The following is a 14,131-nucleotide window of genomic DNA, read 5'->3' as shown; positions in this document are numbered from 1 at the left end:
AGGAGGAGAAGATAAAGCAGCAAAAAAGACAGATAGAACGAAGAAAAAAAGCAAGACGAAAAGGTGGTGGAGGTCAGTCAAGCAGTTGTTGATGTGAGCGAGGCATGACAAGCGGAGAGCAGTTTTCAGATCTTTTCAATTTTTCATAAGAGCCGGGGAGATTCGCTTTTTTTTTTTTTTTTTTTTTAAGGCGTTGGGGGGAAGATCTAAAGAAGATGCAAAGTAAGAGTTAAACAGAAGATTTGTCAAAGGGGACACGAAAGGTTGCGTATTTTTCCCTCGCATTTCAAACCAAATTGAAGACAACATTCATGATTCACTCTTGAGATTAAACCAACTGAAGACACACTCCGAAGCTGTTTTGGGGGTAGAAGAGAGAGGAAGCGAGAGAGAAAGAAAGAGAAAAGGGGGGAGTGATGTCTTCAAATGAGCTGAGCGTTATGGACATGGACTCCTGCATCCGGACGTTTAAAGAACACATGCACCTGGAGCTGGAGCCGCCCAGGTTGCCGGGGGTGGTGGGGGGCAGAAGGGGCGCCACGTCCCCCAAGCTGTCCCCCCGAAGCTCCCCCCGACTGTTCCGCAAGCTCATGGTCAACAAGAGCATTCGGCAGAGGAGGAGGTTCACCGTGGCACATACGTGGTAAGGGAGCTGGCACGGTTCTGGTCTCAACGTAAAGAATGATTCAGGATTTTCTTGTGAAAATTTGAGGTTTGGAAAGGCAAGGTCAAAAATCAAGGGGAGAAAGTGGCGTTGTTGTGTTAGGTTTCAGCTTCGTGGTATATACGCAACATTTTGAGGACTTTTTTGACACATATTTTGGTTTAAATTGTTAATCTCTGTAGCAACGGCCTTCATTTTTCATCGTTCTGAAACCCATGGATGAGCAAAGTAGTTATGCATGGGTTCCAATTAAAAGATATTCGTTTTAAAATTGCTAATGACCATGCCAATTGTACTAATAATTTGGTAGATTTGGTTGTAAATTGTGGTAGAGTCAATCGAAGTCATTCGTTTTGCCAAATTTGCCAAATTCCAACGATTTTCCCAATGATTGTGGTGAAAATTTTTGGAATTCTTTTTTTTTTTTTTTTTTTTTTTTGGCGCATTATAGGAATAAAGGTCATTTCACTGGAACAAACTCACTCATGTCACTCAAATTTGCATATTAACTATTCATCAAAAAGCAGCATTTCAGTGCCAAAAGTGCAAATACTAGAAGTTAGTATGTTTCATGTTGCATTATGGGGAAAAAATAGCTTCACTGAAACAAATTAACTAAATAATCCCACAATCAAAATGAAAAATTAGCAGAAAATGTGAGTTATTTCCAATGTTAAGAGGTTTGGGGAGAAAAAAAAAGTGGAGGGATTAAATATTCAATTCAATTTTATTTATATTGCACATTTAAATACAATTTTAACTGCCCAAAGTGCTTCACATAAAAAGTCAACAAAAAAGAAGAACACAGAACATTTGAGGCATGGGTGTGTTGGTCCAATTTTGCCGTAGTTATATAAAAATGATTAAAGCAGAATTTTGCACAGCGCAATTGGAAAAGTCAATTTTTTGGAACAGATTGGAGTGTGAGAGTTTGCCATGTGGTCGTGTAGAGATGATGTAATAGTGACATAACAGAAAGCTATCTCAAATACATTGTTATCTTAAACATAGAGGAGAACAGTTGAACTGTCTCAATTTGTACATTGCGTTATGTGAGACGGTAATCGCGAAGGGGGATTGTGAGGACACCGATTATTCCGATTCTTCAAGCAAACTAAAAGCTGACAGTGACTAAGGCGCGAAACAGTTTGGTGCAGATATAAGCAACGTAATTGGAACAAAACTGAACTGGCGAGACGTAATCATGCATAAGACGAGACGGATATAGGCGAATTCGGGAGACGCGGTAGAAGACGCAGATGGGCGTATAATGGGCGTATTTGTAGCATCATCGTTTTAGAGTAACTAGGACAGGTCAGAATACGATGGTGGACTTTGTTGTCAGATTGCAGATTTGTTGACCTGGTTAATTACTGGACCAATCCATGTGGAAAACAAAAACCTGGCAAGAACTTCAACGTCTTCCCTGCCAACACAAATGAACAGAAGTCAGGTTATGTTTTGACAATAGTTTCAGAAAGCGGTGCCATTATTCAACGCCAAAGATGCGATTGTTGTCGGTTGACAGGACTTTTAACCCGTAAGATTAATATGGCAAGTCTGTACCTTAAGATGGATTCTGCTGAGTTTGTGAACTATCACGAGAATCCATCTTGCTGCACCGGGTTACGCTCGCCCCACGCTCCCAGCTGACCTTTCTCATTCTTGAACCTTAAGGTGAAGTGTGACAATCGCCCCCACCCTCCACCACACACACGCACACACACACACACACTCACACAGCACACTTTTTTAAGCCATAGCTGAAGGACAGTTATGCAATATTGCTCCCATTGTTTGCTATTTGTGGCCATATCTTGTGCTTGGATTGCTGTCTGACATATTCTTGTTGTTAGTACCTTCTGTTTTGATACAATTTCGAGCTTTCTACGAGCAAAAGACACAAAAACCTAACCCCCAGCGCTATTTCCTCATTGAATTTTGCTATATGAGTGATCTGAAATGGACACAACACCTTATTTCACATCACAAAAATACCTGTTCCTAGCTTCTATTAAAATGTTCCGTCATTTTTCAGCTGTCATTTTGCAGTTAAATCAATCCATTACGTAACATTACTCAATTAATATTCCTATAATACAATTTCATCCATTTTTACCTCCCACGTTACATCGCGCAGTCCCCATCCCCCACTCAACCCTACCCTAGTCTACCTCTGCTGCACTTAGGCACAGCACTAGGCAAGCAGGGAGTGTTATGCAATCTATGGATTAGGGGGTAAAAAATGAGAGGAAGAACCAGTTGAAATTGTTGGTTATGTTTTGATTAACTGATATTTAGCTACAGAAAAATATTGCAATAAACGCTAATATAGAAACACAATAACAGTACAGCAGGAGACTCCCAGTAAACCATAGTAAAAATAAAAAAAAACAAAAACAAATAGCAGACTGAATCATTAATTAGCCATATTTGTTACTTATTCAACCCTGAAAGCTCAAATTTTATTGTAAAAAAACCCTGAAATCTCCCCATTATTGAGATTAACAAATTATGTAACAGTTGAAAGATTATTATAATGCAGGAATATATTGGATTTGAACTTTCATTTTGCCAGGGTCAGAGGTTAGTATGTTTGTTGACAATATATAGGTACAGTACAGTGAGGGGGAAAAGGGGGAGGCATGTTTGGATGAAGAAAAGGAAATGAGCAGAGATAGTGATCTTGTGTCCCTGTGGACCATGTGATTTGTGTGTTTTTGTATGATGAAATCCATGCTGTGTAGCTACAGGAGCTGTTTAAAAAAAATACTAAAGTTGAATTTGGCTGGAGCACAGTTCAAACTTTGGGATAATAAAATGGACTGTTTATGTATGATTGGCTTTGAATTTAAGGCTGTGCTATTCATGAAATTAATATTGCTGGGCTTCAGATGACGTCATAACCTTCTACAGGCCAATAATGTTTAACACAGATGGGGGGCAGCTAAAATTAATATTGTTAAAATGCAGATTTCCATGGTTTTATAGCCCATTCTGGAGTCATGTCAGTTGTAGAAAATGATCAGATTCAACCATCGACTGTATAAAGAAGTGGACTAAGTGAGTAACGTGACCCATAGAGCTTGGTTCCAGTCAAATGAAGCTGATCGAGGCTAGCAGTTATGGGGCGAATTTTGAGCCAAGTTCTGATCGTAAGTATCATAGCAATCAAATAGCCAATCCGGAGCCAGACTGTTGAAGGTAACGCCCCTTCCCACCCACACCGCTGGTTTAGCAGAGAGCGGGCGCTTAGCAACGCTGTCAATCAAACCCGTTGCTAACGCTAGTGGGAGCAACATCAGGAAAAGAAGGCGCTTGATTTGTCTGTTATCAGTGTTCATATCTTGATTTACAGACAAAGTAGCGAAATAAAAACACCAGAATCATGTAGAGTGGGTTAATACAAACATTTGAAGACCAAAATGAGGAGGCTCATTGCAGTAATTACAGAGAGAAGCGACAATGTTTTAATGTCAAGTGAATTGAAGCCAGAGTCGATGGAGCCGGAAGAGTGTGTATGCTTACTTCCGATTTGGAACATGGCGGCTAGCAAGTTAGCTATGTCCATTTTTATATACGGTCTATGGGTTTAGCATTTGTGATTTTTTTATATTTTTTTTTAGTTTATTTATTTATTGAGACAGGGTCAGTGCACAGTATACATTAACCTTAACATGAGAGGTGCATTGTACCAGGTTGTAGCAGTGGAGCTAATGTCCACCTATAGTCCCTGAGCACGCTGATGTTATAGTTCATAAAATCAAACATACAAAGAAACTGTTTTTACAATCAGTGGACCATCATAAACGTTCTGCAACTTCATTCACATCCAGTTCTCTCAGCAGCTTAAAATCATCATCCAGAAGTCTCCATCAATTCATTCAGTCCAGAACATGACACTTTCTCCAGGCGCGTATCAGTCCACATGATGGGAGTGGGCTGTGCGAAAGTAGCTTCATTGGTAGTTTGTCCTCTGATCTAAAGGTTGGCAGTTCAAATCCCGCTCTCGACATCAACGTCATCAGTTTCTGCGTACACTGGTGTATGAATGTGTGTGTGAACGGGTGAGTAGTTCCTTGATGTAAAGCGATTTGAGAGACTTGAAGGTGGAAAGCGCTGTATGAAAATGTTCTCAGCTCTGTCGATAACGATGTAATCAATAGGGCTCTCGCTAATGCCCATTAAATGCCATGTTTATTGTTTATTATGTTAATTAGGATGAAATAACAGGATTTTCATTGTATGTGCGATATGACTCAATCAAAAACAACACCATTTCAGTGGAACATAAATTCTGTTCAGGAATAGTTTAAATGTATCACACTTTTTTAAGATATGAAAATCACGTTTGAGCAAATGGATGAACTGTTGTTGCATAAGAGTTTTATCTCGAGTCTGTGAAAACTTGAGCATTTAGGATGAATCATATTAGAACATAAGTGAACGTAGCGTATATTTAGCTTCTCTAGTAAAGACTGCTGTAGTAATTCCTGTCTTTTCCAGCTACTGAATGAGTTTTATGCCTGCTTGTCCCTCATGGTTCTGTTATTGAAATCCTGGCTGCTCATGACTGGTAAAATTGGATTTATTCTCTCCTGTTTCTTAATCAAATATAATTTCCCCATTCTTGGAGAGCACTCAGCATTTCAATATCCGCCAAGGCCAGATAATACACTGATCCTTTTGGAACTGGGTTTGACAAAAAAACTCACTGCCTGACGTTTTAACATCTGCGAAGTAATTGCCAACACTTCTCTTGGTGAATAGCAATTAGCGGTTCCACCAGTCTTTTCAAAATGTCTCGAGATCCCACATATTTTAATTAAAAATTGTAAAATTTACTCATATTTGCGAAGATATATTAAAGGCTCTGTACCTGTTTTTACTGAAGAGAACTTGTTATATTTAAACAGTTTGCAGTAGTCCAAAGTTCCTTACTTACCTTATGCATTCTGAACATCCTAATTAGTCACTGCAATGAGTTTTCACAAGTCTTAGACCAGTGCGGCGTTTTGCCATGATGGTAAACTGGCCCGTCACGATAATTACTATATCGATTTATCGTCCAGTATTTGTCTTGTGTACATTGTCTTTGCAAAAATGTGGAAATTTGGGTATTTTTGTTGCAGTACAGTAAGATTTGAGCTATAGAGAGTTGAATAACTAACTTTTATAGCAAATTATTGGTTCAATCTGCCATTTATTTGTTGCACTTCAGGCTTATTAGTGATACTGTCTCTTAAAAAAAAATCAAATACTGGGATTATCCTGCTTTATTTTAATTCTATCAGTGGCATGAAGTAGTTTCAGTATTATCTTTTATTGCATTATTAATCTGTAGCGATATATTGTGCTTCAAAATTTGTTATCATGATAGGCTTATGGTAAAACTAATACCAACTAGCATGCTAACCCGCGCTTCCTGTGTGTGTTCCTGATCGAACTGTAAAGCGCGTACTAATTAGATGCATAGCGCACACAGTGGACTTGTTTTGACCTCAAGAGCTGCTTACACAATATATCTGTGCTGGGGCAAGACAAATTTACATGAGAAAGAAAAACTGGGTACTGTGCTTTATTTTTAACATCTATTGCCACAGAAAACGATGCTTGTAATGAGATGCAGTTGCAAATGACTTTCATAATGGCCACTGTAAACTGCTCATAGCTTATATCCATAAACCTAGTGATTTATCGGCCTGTTCAGGACCGCTCACTGAAAACAAAGTGAACCTAAAGCTTTGTGTGGTATTTCATTTTTATTAATCTCTGGTCATCTTCATGAGCTGGACCTGTCTCTTTTATGGAGTAACTGTGGAAATAGGTGAGCAGGTTATGGAAATATTGCCAGTATTGTTAATATTGTTTTGAAGATTTTTTGTTGTTCAAATGTGGTATTTCATTTGTGGGTAGCTTTACTTCATTTCACACTAGTCTGATACTTAAACAAATTTTTACACATTTATTAACATGTATTATCTTCTGAATATCTTTACGGGGACACAAAAATATTGTTTTTTTGTTTTTTTTACCTGAACATGACAGTAAAACCCCTCTCCCCTACCCCCATCAAGTCTCTTCCTCCTCCCCTCATCTGCGCCCTCTTCCCTCCTCTCATCTGGCCCCTCCTCCCTCATCTGGGCTTGTCCTTCTCCCCTCATTTGCAGCCTCCTCCCGTCACCTGGCCCCACCCCTCACCTGGCCTCTACCCGTCCCCTCACCTGACCTTTCCCCCCTCCCCTCACCCTCATCTGGCCTCTTCCCCCTCCCCTTACCCGACCTTTCCCTTCAACCCTCACCTAACCTCTTCCCCCTTCCCTCACCTGACCTTTTCTCCCTCCCCTCACCCCTCACCTGGCCTCCCCTGGCCTCCCCCCTCTCCTCACCTGGGCTTTGTTCAGACTCATCTGTGCTCTTCTTCTTCTTCTGTCAGGCCAAAGCTGTCACATTATCAGACAACAGTACCATAGACAGCATCTAGTGGTGATACGTGAGAATACAACACATATATATAACAAGGGTGGGGCCGGCCAGTCTAATTACAGATAGTAGAACTGAAATTATAGCGGTGAGTAATTAAAATGAATGACATTTATTTAAAACTGCTCACACTGAATACTCTTTTCTTAACTTTTTAAAAACTATCTGTGCCTCTAACGTTGTACAGTTGAGCATATATGAACCGATATGTTTATAATGCGCATATTTACAGCTCATACGATTGACACCACGACAATAAAACCCACTCTCTATTATGATAAACTGACTGACATCTTGATTGTCCCTAACCCACTTTCCCTGAACACAACAGCACCATGATGCTTATTAACTGTAGGTCAAAGCCATTAGCGGACATGTTGTCTCCTCTTTGTCCTTGAACTATCCTTAGACGTCTGTCACTCCTCCTCCTCCTCCTCCGTCTCCTCTGTCGGGTGATTGACAGCATAAACAATACAACTCGCGGTGTGTGAAACGCTCCCAGACTAGACCGAGCGTGGAGAATCTAAGCGAGCCGAGAGATGTCAGCCCCGTACTAACGAGCGCCAGGTGGTTCTTTCATTAATTTTCATTATTTGCTGGTTCATATGTTACGAGTAATTAATGATCAGGCACAGGGCACAAATGTGATGAGAAACCATGTGATATTTGACAAATTGATAACTAGAGCACTTTGATACGGCTCATTTTTTATTATTTTAATGGTCTGCCACCTGCTATTGTGTTGCCTAGAATGTTCCACAGTATTGCATTAAACTTATCTTTCTCCACTGAGACAAACAGGTGATCATGAGGCAAAGTTACAAGTCAGATATGTGGAGAGGCGAAGCTAATCTGCTCACAGTAAGAATGCATTTTGTCAAGGTATACGTTGGAATAAAAACAACCAAACTGAATAAATGTGATATTGTTTAGATTAATGCTGTACTGTGGAGTATTCTAAGCTTTGTAATAACATGTTTATGCAGACAAGGTTATAGGCACCTCAACAGAAAAGTTACAGAGTATATCTTTTATATACCATGTCACTCGAGTACTTCAAAATAAGTATTTATATAATATCAGTGGTGAAATGTAACAAAGGAAAATTATCGTTTGAGACCTGCTGAAAAGGACGGGGGTTATTTTTAACATGTTCCGAATTTAAGAAAAAATAAATAAATAAAATAAATAAAAATAACAATAAATACAGATAAAAACAGCCCCCCCCCCCCAAAAAAAAAAAAAACAAAACAAAAAAAACAAAAAAAAACAAAACACCAAAACAGTCTATTCAATTGTTTCTGTTGAACAAAATTCTGCACAAAACTGTATCAAAATCACACTTTGAAGCTTTATTAGATTTCAAACTCGATGTAAAATACGTTTACTTTTTACTCTTTAAGTACTGGTACTTTAATACTTCTACTTAATTAGAATTTTTCATGTGATAGTCTTTTACTTGAGTATATTACGTAACAAAATTGAGCACTTCTTCCACCACTGGGATTAATCAAAGACAAACAAAGACTAAACTTCGACCATCACAAGACGAGCCATGCACACAGTCTAAATAAGTGTAGTATTATTTCTTTACACTGCATTACGATCATTTTGCAGAGCATTTTGTAGCTCTTTCTGTGTCTTTGTTGAAAAATGTGTTTGACGTGAGCAGACGAGACCACAGACGGTGTCCTGGGTTTTTCTGGCCTAATTACAAGATGGATTACCGCTGACGTCCACCCGGGGAATAAAGTTTAGTTCACTTTTTCAACCCATTTGGACTAACCCACTTTTAGGTTGGATAGTACTGGTTATGTACTGGCTGCATCATCTTACCTGTTAAAAAAAAAAAAGTATTTTAGTGAACGCTTTTAATTCCATCATAAAGTTACTGCATGTACCCAATGTTTTGCCATATTTTAAAGTGGAAGTAAACACTAAGTCACCATTTTTGTATATATAGGGTTTAAATATAGTAATGTCTTCTGTTTCTATACTGAATACCATGTAAATCTACTGAAGTCACTGTTTTTTTTTTTGGTATTTTATATTTTGCTCCATCGAAACAGTGTGTGACATTAGAGTCTGTTTTTAGTTTATTTTTTTAAGTCTATTTTTAATTTATTTTAAGCTATTATCTATTATCTTGTTTTATTGCATGTTACCATTTTCCTGCTTTTCTTGAACTATGCGGTGCAATACTGGAATTTCCCCACTGTGGGACTAATAAAGGCATATCTTATTTTATTCTAGTCTTTTAGTGGTCAAAACCGTATGACCTCCCTCCTCCTTATATTCTTTAGTCCTCCAGGTAAAGCCCAGTTTAGCAGCTCTATTTGAAATGTGTTTGTGGGCGGAGTTTTTGGTGTTAAATCCCACCTTAAAGAAATATTTTGCCCCAATACAGATCGTAGACTGTATAAAGAAGTTGACCAAGGGAGTATAACGTCACCCATAGCGTTCGCCACCAGTTAAATGAAGCTCGTCGAGGCTAACAGTTATAGTATTGTATATATCGAGTATCGTAGCAACCAAAGAGTCAATCCAGAGCGAGGCTGTCGAAGGTAACGCCCCTTCCCGTCCGCATTTAGTTCTTTGCAGTGGACGTTCTATTAACTACTAATGTTGTCACGATACTAAAATTTCAAACTCGATTGCGATACTAAGGTATAGACTTGATACTCAATACCGCTCAACCCATTACACTCTTTCTTCAGACAATAGAATGTAAATTTCAACCTTAAATCGTAGTACTTTGTATCACCATATGGTTTTATATCTGTGTAATCCTTCAGTCGTCCAGGTACGTTCCATAGTGGTCCATGGGCGTGTACTAGTCTATGTGTCTTATACTTTTTCTGATACAGCTCAAGATCGTTCTAAAGCTATTCAGGAAAGGTTCTGTCCTGTGAGTAACTTTTGTACTTTCGATACCTGCTCAAATGAGTATCTAGTTTCTATTTTCGGTACTTCTTATAACCCTTTTACCTACATAACAGCAGCCATTGAGATAATTCCAGTATATTGTGCAGCCCTAACACACAATCTACAAAGCCCATCTCATTTGTCGCATTTTCATCAATTTGCTTTCTCTCCGCCCTCCTCTTCCCCCCTTCGCCCTCCTCTCCACCCGGTCATGTTTTCGGGTGGCTGTATTCTCTGACCGTGTGCTGGCTGCTGCACTCCTGACCTAGTGAAACCAACACAATGAGCATACTGTGAGGCCAGGCCCCTGCCCGTACTCTGTCCCCGATCGTCCTCTCGGAGATCCGCTCTGTCTCAGCGTCTGCGCCTGCCCCCGTGTTGTAGGAGGCGCCACATGATGTAAATGTTTGATGAATGACCTGGGCGTGAGAGCAGGCTTTTACTACTTGCACAAAAAGCACATTAAGGAGAGACAGGAGTGAGACGCAGGCTAGACGCGTTGAATGGAACTAGCCTGAAAACATTTTAAGGTGAAACTTTCTTTTTGGTCCAACAAGGTAGATTATTTATGACTAAAAGGAAAAACGATGTAGGATATATTTAGTTTTTTTTGCCAGGTGCTGGAACTGTTTGAATGCAGGGATTTGAAGGACTGACCATTTGCCCAAAATAGATAGTTGATGAGAAATAAAAAAAAAAAAAAATGCAGTACAGTGTCTTAGTTTTATGACTGAATACGTGTTATGGCAGCACAGTGGTTGAGTGCACTATCGCCTCACAGCAAGAAGGTTTGAGCTTCGACTCCTGGGTCTTTCTGTGCCGAGTTTGCATTTCTTCCTGCGTCTGGGTGGGTTTCCTCTGGGCACTCTGGTTTCCCCCATCAACCCAAAACATGCAAAAAAGGTAAAATGCTCCAGCTAAGCTAATTCTGATCAAGCCTAGCGTAAAATCTGGAGCTGGGTCCTTGGGTGTACCGGTTGCTTTAGGAGAAGGATCAAATGCAGGTCAAATGCAGAGATTGCTTACACCTTAATGCTATTTAAATTAAAGGTCAATTGGGCAAAAGTTTTAGAGACGATGTTGAAGACGATTCGCTGCTCATCCAAGCGACTCCAATCGCTGGTGGACGCTGCCTTATGTCTGTCTGAAGATTTGTTTACAGTTTCTGTTTGTTAGCTAGGTCTACTGAACTAAGTGTGAACTGTGCCTGAGTCATATTTTTGCATAACCGTTCAGGCCCCTAATGGGTGATCTCACTCCTATTAGCATTCTGGCTAGCACTGTTTTCCATGTTTTGATTTAGGTCTGAGGATGGAGTTATAAATAAGAGATAGATTAATGTCTAAGGCTCCCATTCCTGTTCAAAGATGTCTTTCCTAACAAAATAGCATCATTAAACTATTTATTTTCTTGTATTTCCTGTACTTCACTGTCTTCGAAGGAGTGGTTAGTAGCTCTGAGATGGAGATGTATTGCAGATTGGGGTCCCGAGCTGCTCTTACGATGGCGTTAGTACATTCTGTTACGGAGTGGCTGTTTTGTTTCTCCAATATAACGCTCACTGCAGTCTTCACTACACTGAATGAAGCACATTGCTGTTTTTATGGCTCAGGGTTTTGCATTTTGGGCAAACCAGTTTCTGTCTTAAAGTGATTGCAGGGTTTAAATGGATGAAAATGAATTACACTTTTCTATCTAACATAACTGTTCACTTTGCAGTCTACTATTGGTCTCGATAGTTGTCACACCCAAACAGGCCCGTCAATACTGATTTATAGCAAAGACACGGCACCTTAACGGAAAAACAGCATATTTACCTCTGTCTAAATGTCAGCTCCCGTGTCTGGCCCTGCGTCTGCTATTGATTTGTCTGTGACTCATCCCAAATGGAGAACTCCAGGGAGGGTGTGACGTGACGGGCATTCTGTTCGCTCCAACTGCTCCTCTCGCTAAAGCAGAAGCAGCCAACGTCACCAATTTACCTCAAATATTAATGCACCGCAGAGTGAGACGTCTTCTGGGTTGCCGTCATAGCTCCAAGTCGTGTTGTGTAATAGGCTTTGCGGGGATGTCGGCCGATACGTCACGTTGTGCTGAGGTAAAGGACCGGCGCAGATGGTTTTTTAATGGGATGGAGATTCGTGTTTCCCACCGGTTTGTCTCCTTGGAGAATGTATTGCGTTTTCTGGAATGTTCCACGGTTATATCTCTCCAGCATTTTTTCAATTACAGGTGTTTTTATTTTTATTGTGAATGGGTCTGACCTGTAGCTTGGCCTGGTGGTATCATTTGTTTGACTCTGTGGAGATAGACAAGTGTAAAGCCATACTGTGGGACATTCCAGGCAAAGCAATACCATCTTCATGAAGACAAGCAGGTGGTGAACACTCGATTTTATCTTTGTGCCAATCCCAGCCCTGCTTAAATGAATGGAGTTACTAAAAAAAACAAAGCAAATGTAGCTTTTCCACTGCGTATGTCGTTCATAAGGCATAATCATAACATTAGAGTAAAGACATTTCCACAGTGCTGTTTTTAAACTCGTTCATAATTATACAAAGGCCACACTGGACTCCCTCATCACCTGCATTATCCTCCACAAACGCTCTGATTGGACGTTTTATATATTTTTATATTAAGTTACAATTGGCAATCTGCAGTTTGAAAGAGGCTTTAAATGGCTGCTTAAGTGGCATGGAGGTCTTAGACACTCTCTTTCTCTTTTCTCTTTCTAACTTTCTCTTTCTCTTATCTCCCTTCCCTCTCCCCCTTTTGTTTTGTTCCCATCTCCTCTCCACACGATTCTCTCTCTTTCTTACTCCCCCCTCTCTCTATATATACACATTTCTTTCTCTCGCGCTCTCCTTCTCTCTCTTCCCCATCTGTCTCTCTCTCTTCTTCTTTTATCTCTCCTCCCGCTCTGCTTCTTCTTTTTTTCCTATCTTCTCTCCACATGATTCTCTCTTCCTCTCTCTTACTTGATCTCCCCCAATCCTCACTCTCTATCTCTTCCTCTCCCCCTCTTCTTTCCCTATCTCCTCTCCACACGATTCTCTCTTTCTTACTCCTCTCTCTCTACATATACATATTTCTTTCTCTCACGCTCTCCTTCTCTCTTTCTCTCTCTGCCTCATCTCTGTCTCTCTCTCTTTCTTTTATCTCTCCTCCCTCTCCCCTGCTTCATTTTTCCTATCTCCTCCCCACATGATTTTCTCTTTCTTTCTCTTACTTGATCTCCTCCAACCCTTATTCTCTATCTCTCCCTCTCCCCCTTTTCTTCCCCTCCCATCTCCTCTCCACACGATTATCTCTCTTTCATACTTCCCCCTCTCTCTATATGTACATATTTCTTTCTCCTGCTTTCTCCTTCTCTTTTTGTCTCTCTGCCCCATCTCTCTCTCTCTCGCTCTCTCTTTTATCTCTTCTCCCTCTCCCCTGCTTCTTTTTTCCCATCTCCTCTCTACACAATTCTCTCTTTCTTATTCCCGCCTTTCTATATATACATATTTCTTTCTCTCACTCTGTCCTTCTTTCTTTCTCTCTCTTCCCTGTCTCTGTCTCTTTCTTTTATCTCTCCTCTCTCTCACCTGCTTTTTTCCTATGTTCTCTCCACACAATTCTCTCTCTTTCTTTCTCCCTTGATCTCCCCCCAACCTTCACTCTCTCTCCCTCTCTCTCCCCCTCTTCTTTCCCTCCTATATCCTCTCTACACGATTAGCTCTGTCTTTCTCTCTCTCCCCTCTCTTTCTCTTGTCTCTACCTCCCCTCTCTGTCTTATCTCTCCTTCCTCCCACTCTTCTTTCCCTACTATCTCCTCTCCACATGATTAGCTCTGTCTTCTTCTCTCTCCCTCCTCTCTCTCTCTTGTCTCTGCCCCCCCACCCTCTCTCTCTCCCCTATCTCTTCCTCTCCCCCTCTTCTTTACCTCCTATCTCCTCTCCACACGATTAGCTCTGTGTTCTTCTCTCCCTCTCCTCTCTCTCTCTTGTCTCTGCCCCCCTTATCTCTCCTTCCTCCCCCTCTTCTTTACCTCCTATCTCCTCCCCACACGATTAGCTC

At 40.4% G+C, this 14,131-nt stretch overlaps 1 protein-coding gene across 1 annotated transcript in view; it reads left to right on the top strand.

Annotated features, from left to right (window-relative positions):
- Positions 1 to 401: 401 nt before the first annotated feature.
- The window catches only part of pde4ba (phosphodiesterase 4B, cAMP-specific a), a 224,040-nt gene continuing 210,310 nt past the window's right edge, over positions 402 to 14,131 (top strand). The window contains exon 1 of the mRNA XM_055221043.1: positions 402 to 643. Coding sequence (XP_055077018.1) covers positions 417 to 643 — 227 coding nt within the window. The 5' untranslated portion in view covers positions 402 to 416. The remainder of the gene's footprint in view (positions 644 to 14,131) is intronic.

Source organism: Periophthalmus magnuspinnatus, chromosome 4, assembly GCF_009829125.3.
Source record: "Periophthalmus magnuspinnatus isolate fPerMag1 chromosome 4, fPerMag1.2.pri, whole genome shotgun sequence".
NCBI lineage: Eukaryota > Metazoa > Chordata > Actinopteri > Gobiiformes > Gobiidae > Periophthalmus > Periophthalmus magnuspinnatus.
This window is presented reverse-complemented; position numbering and strand designations above follow the sequence as displayed.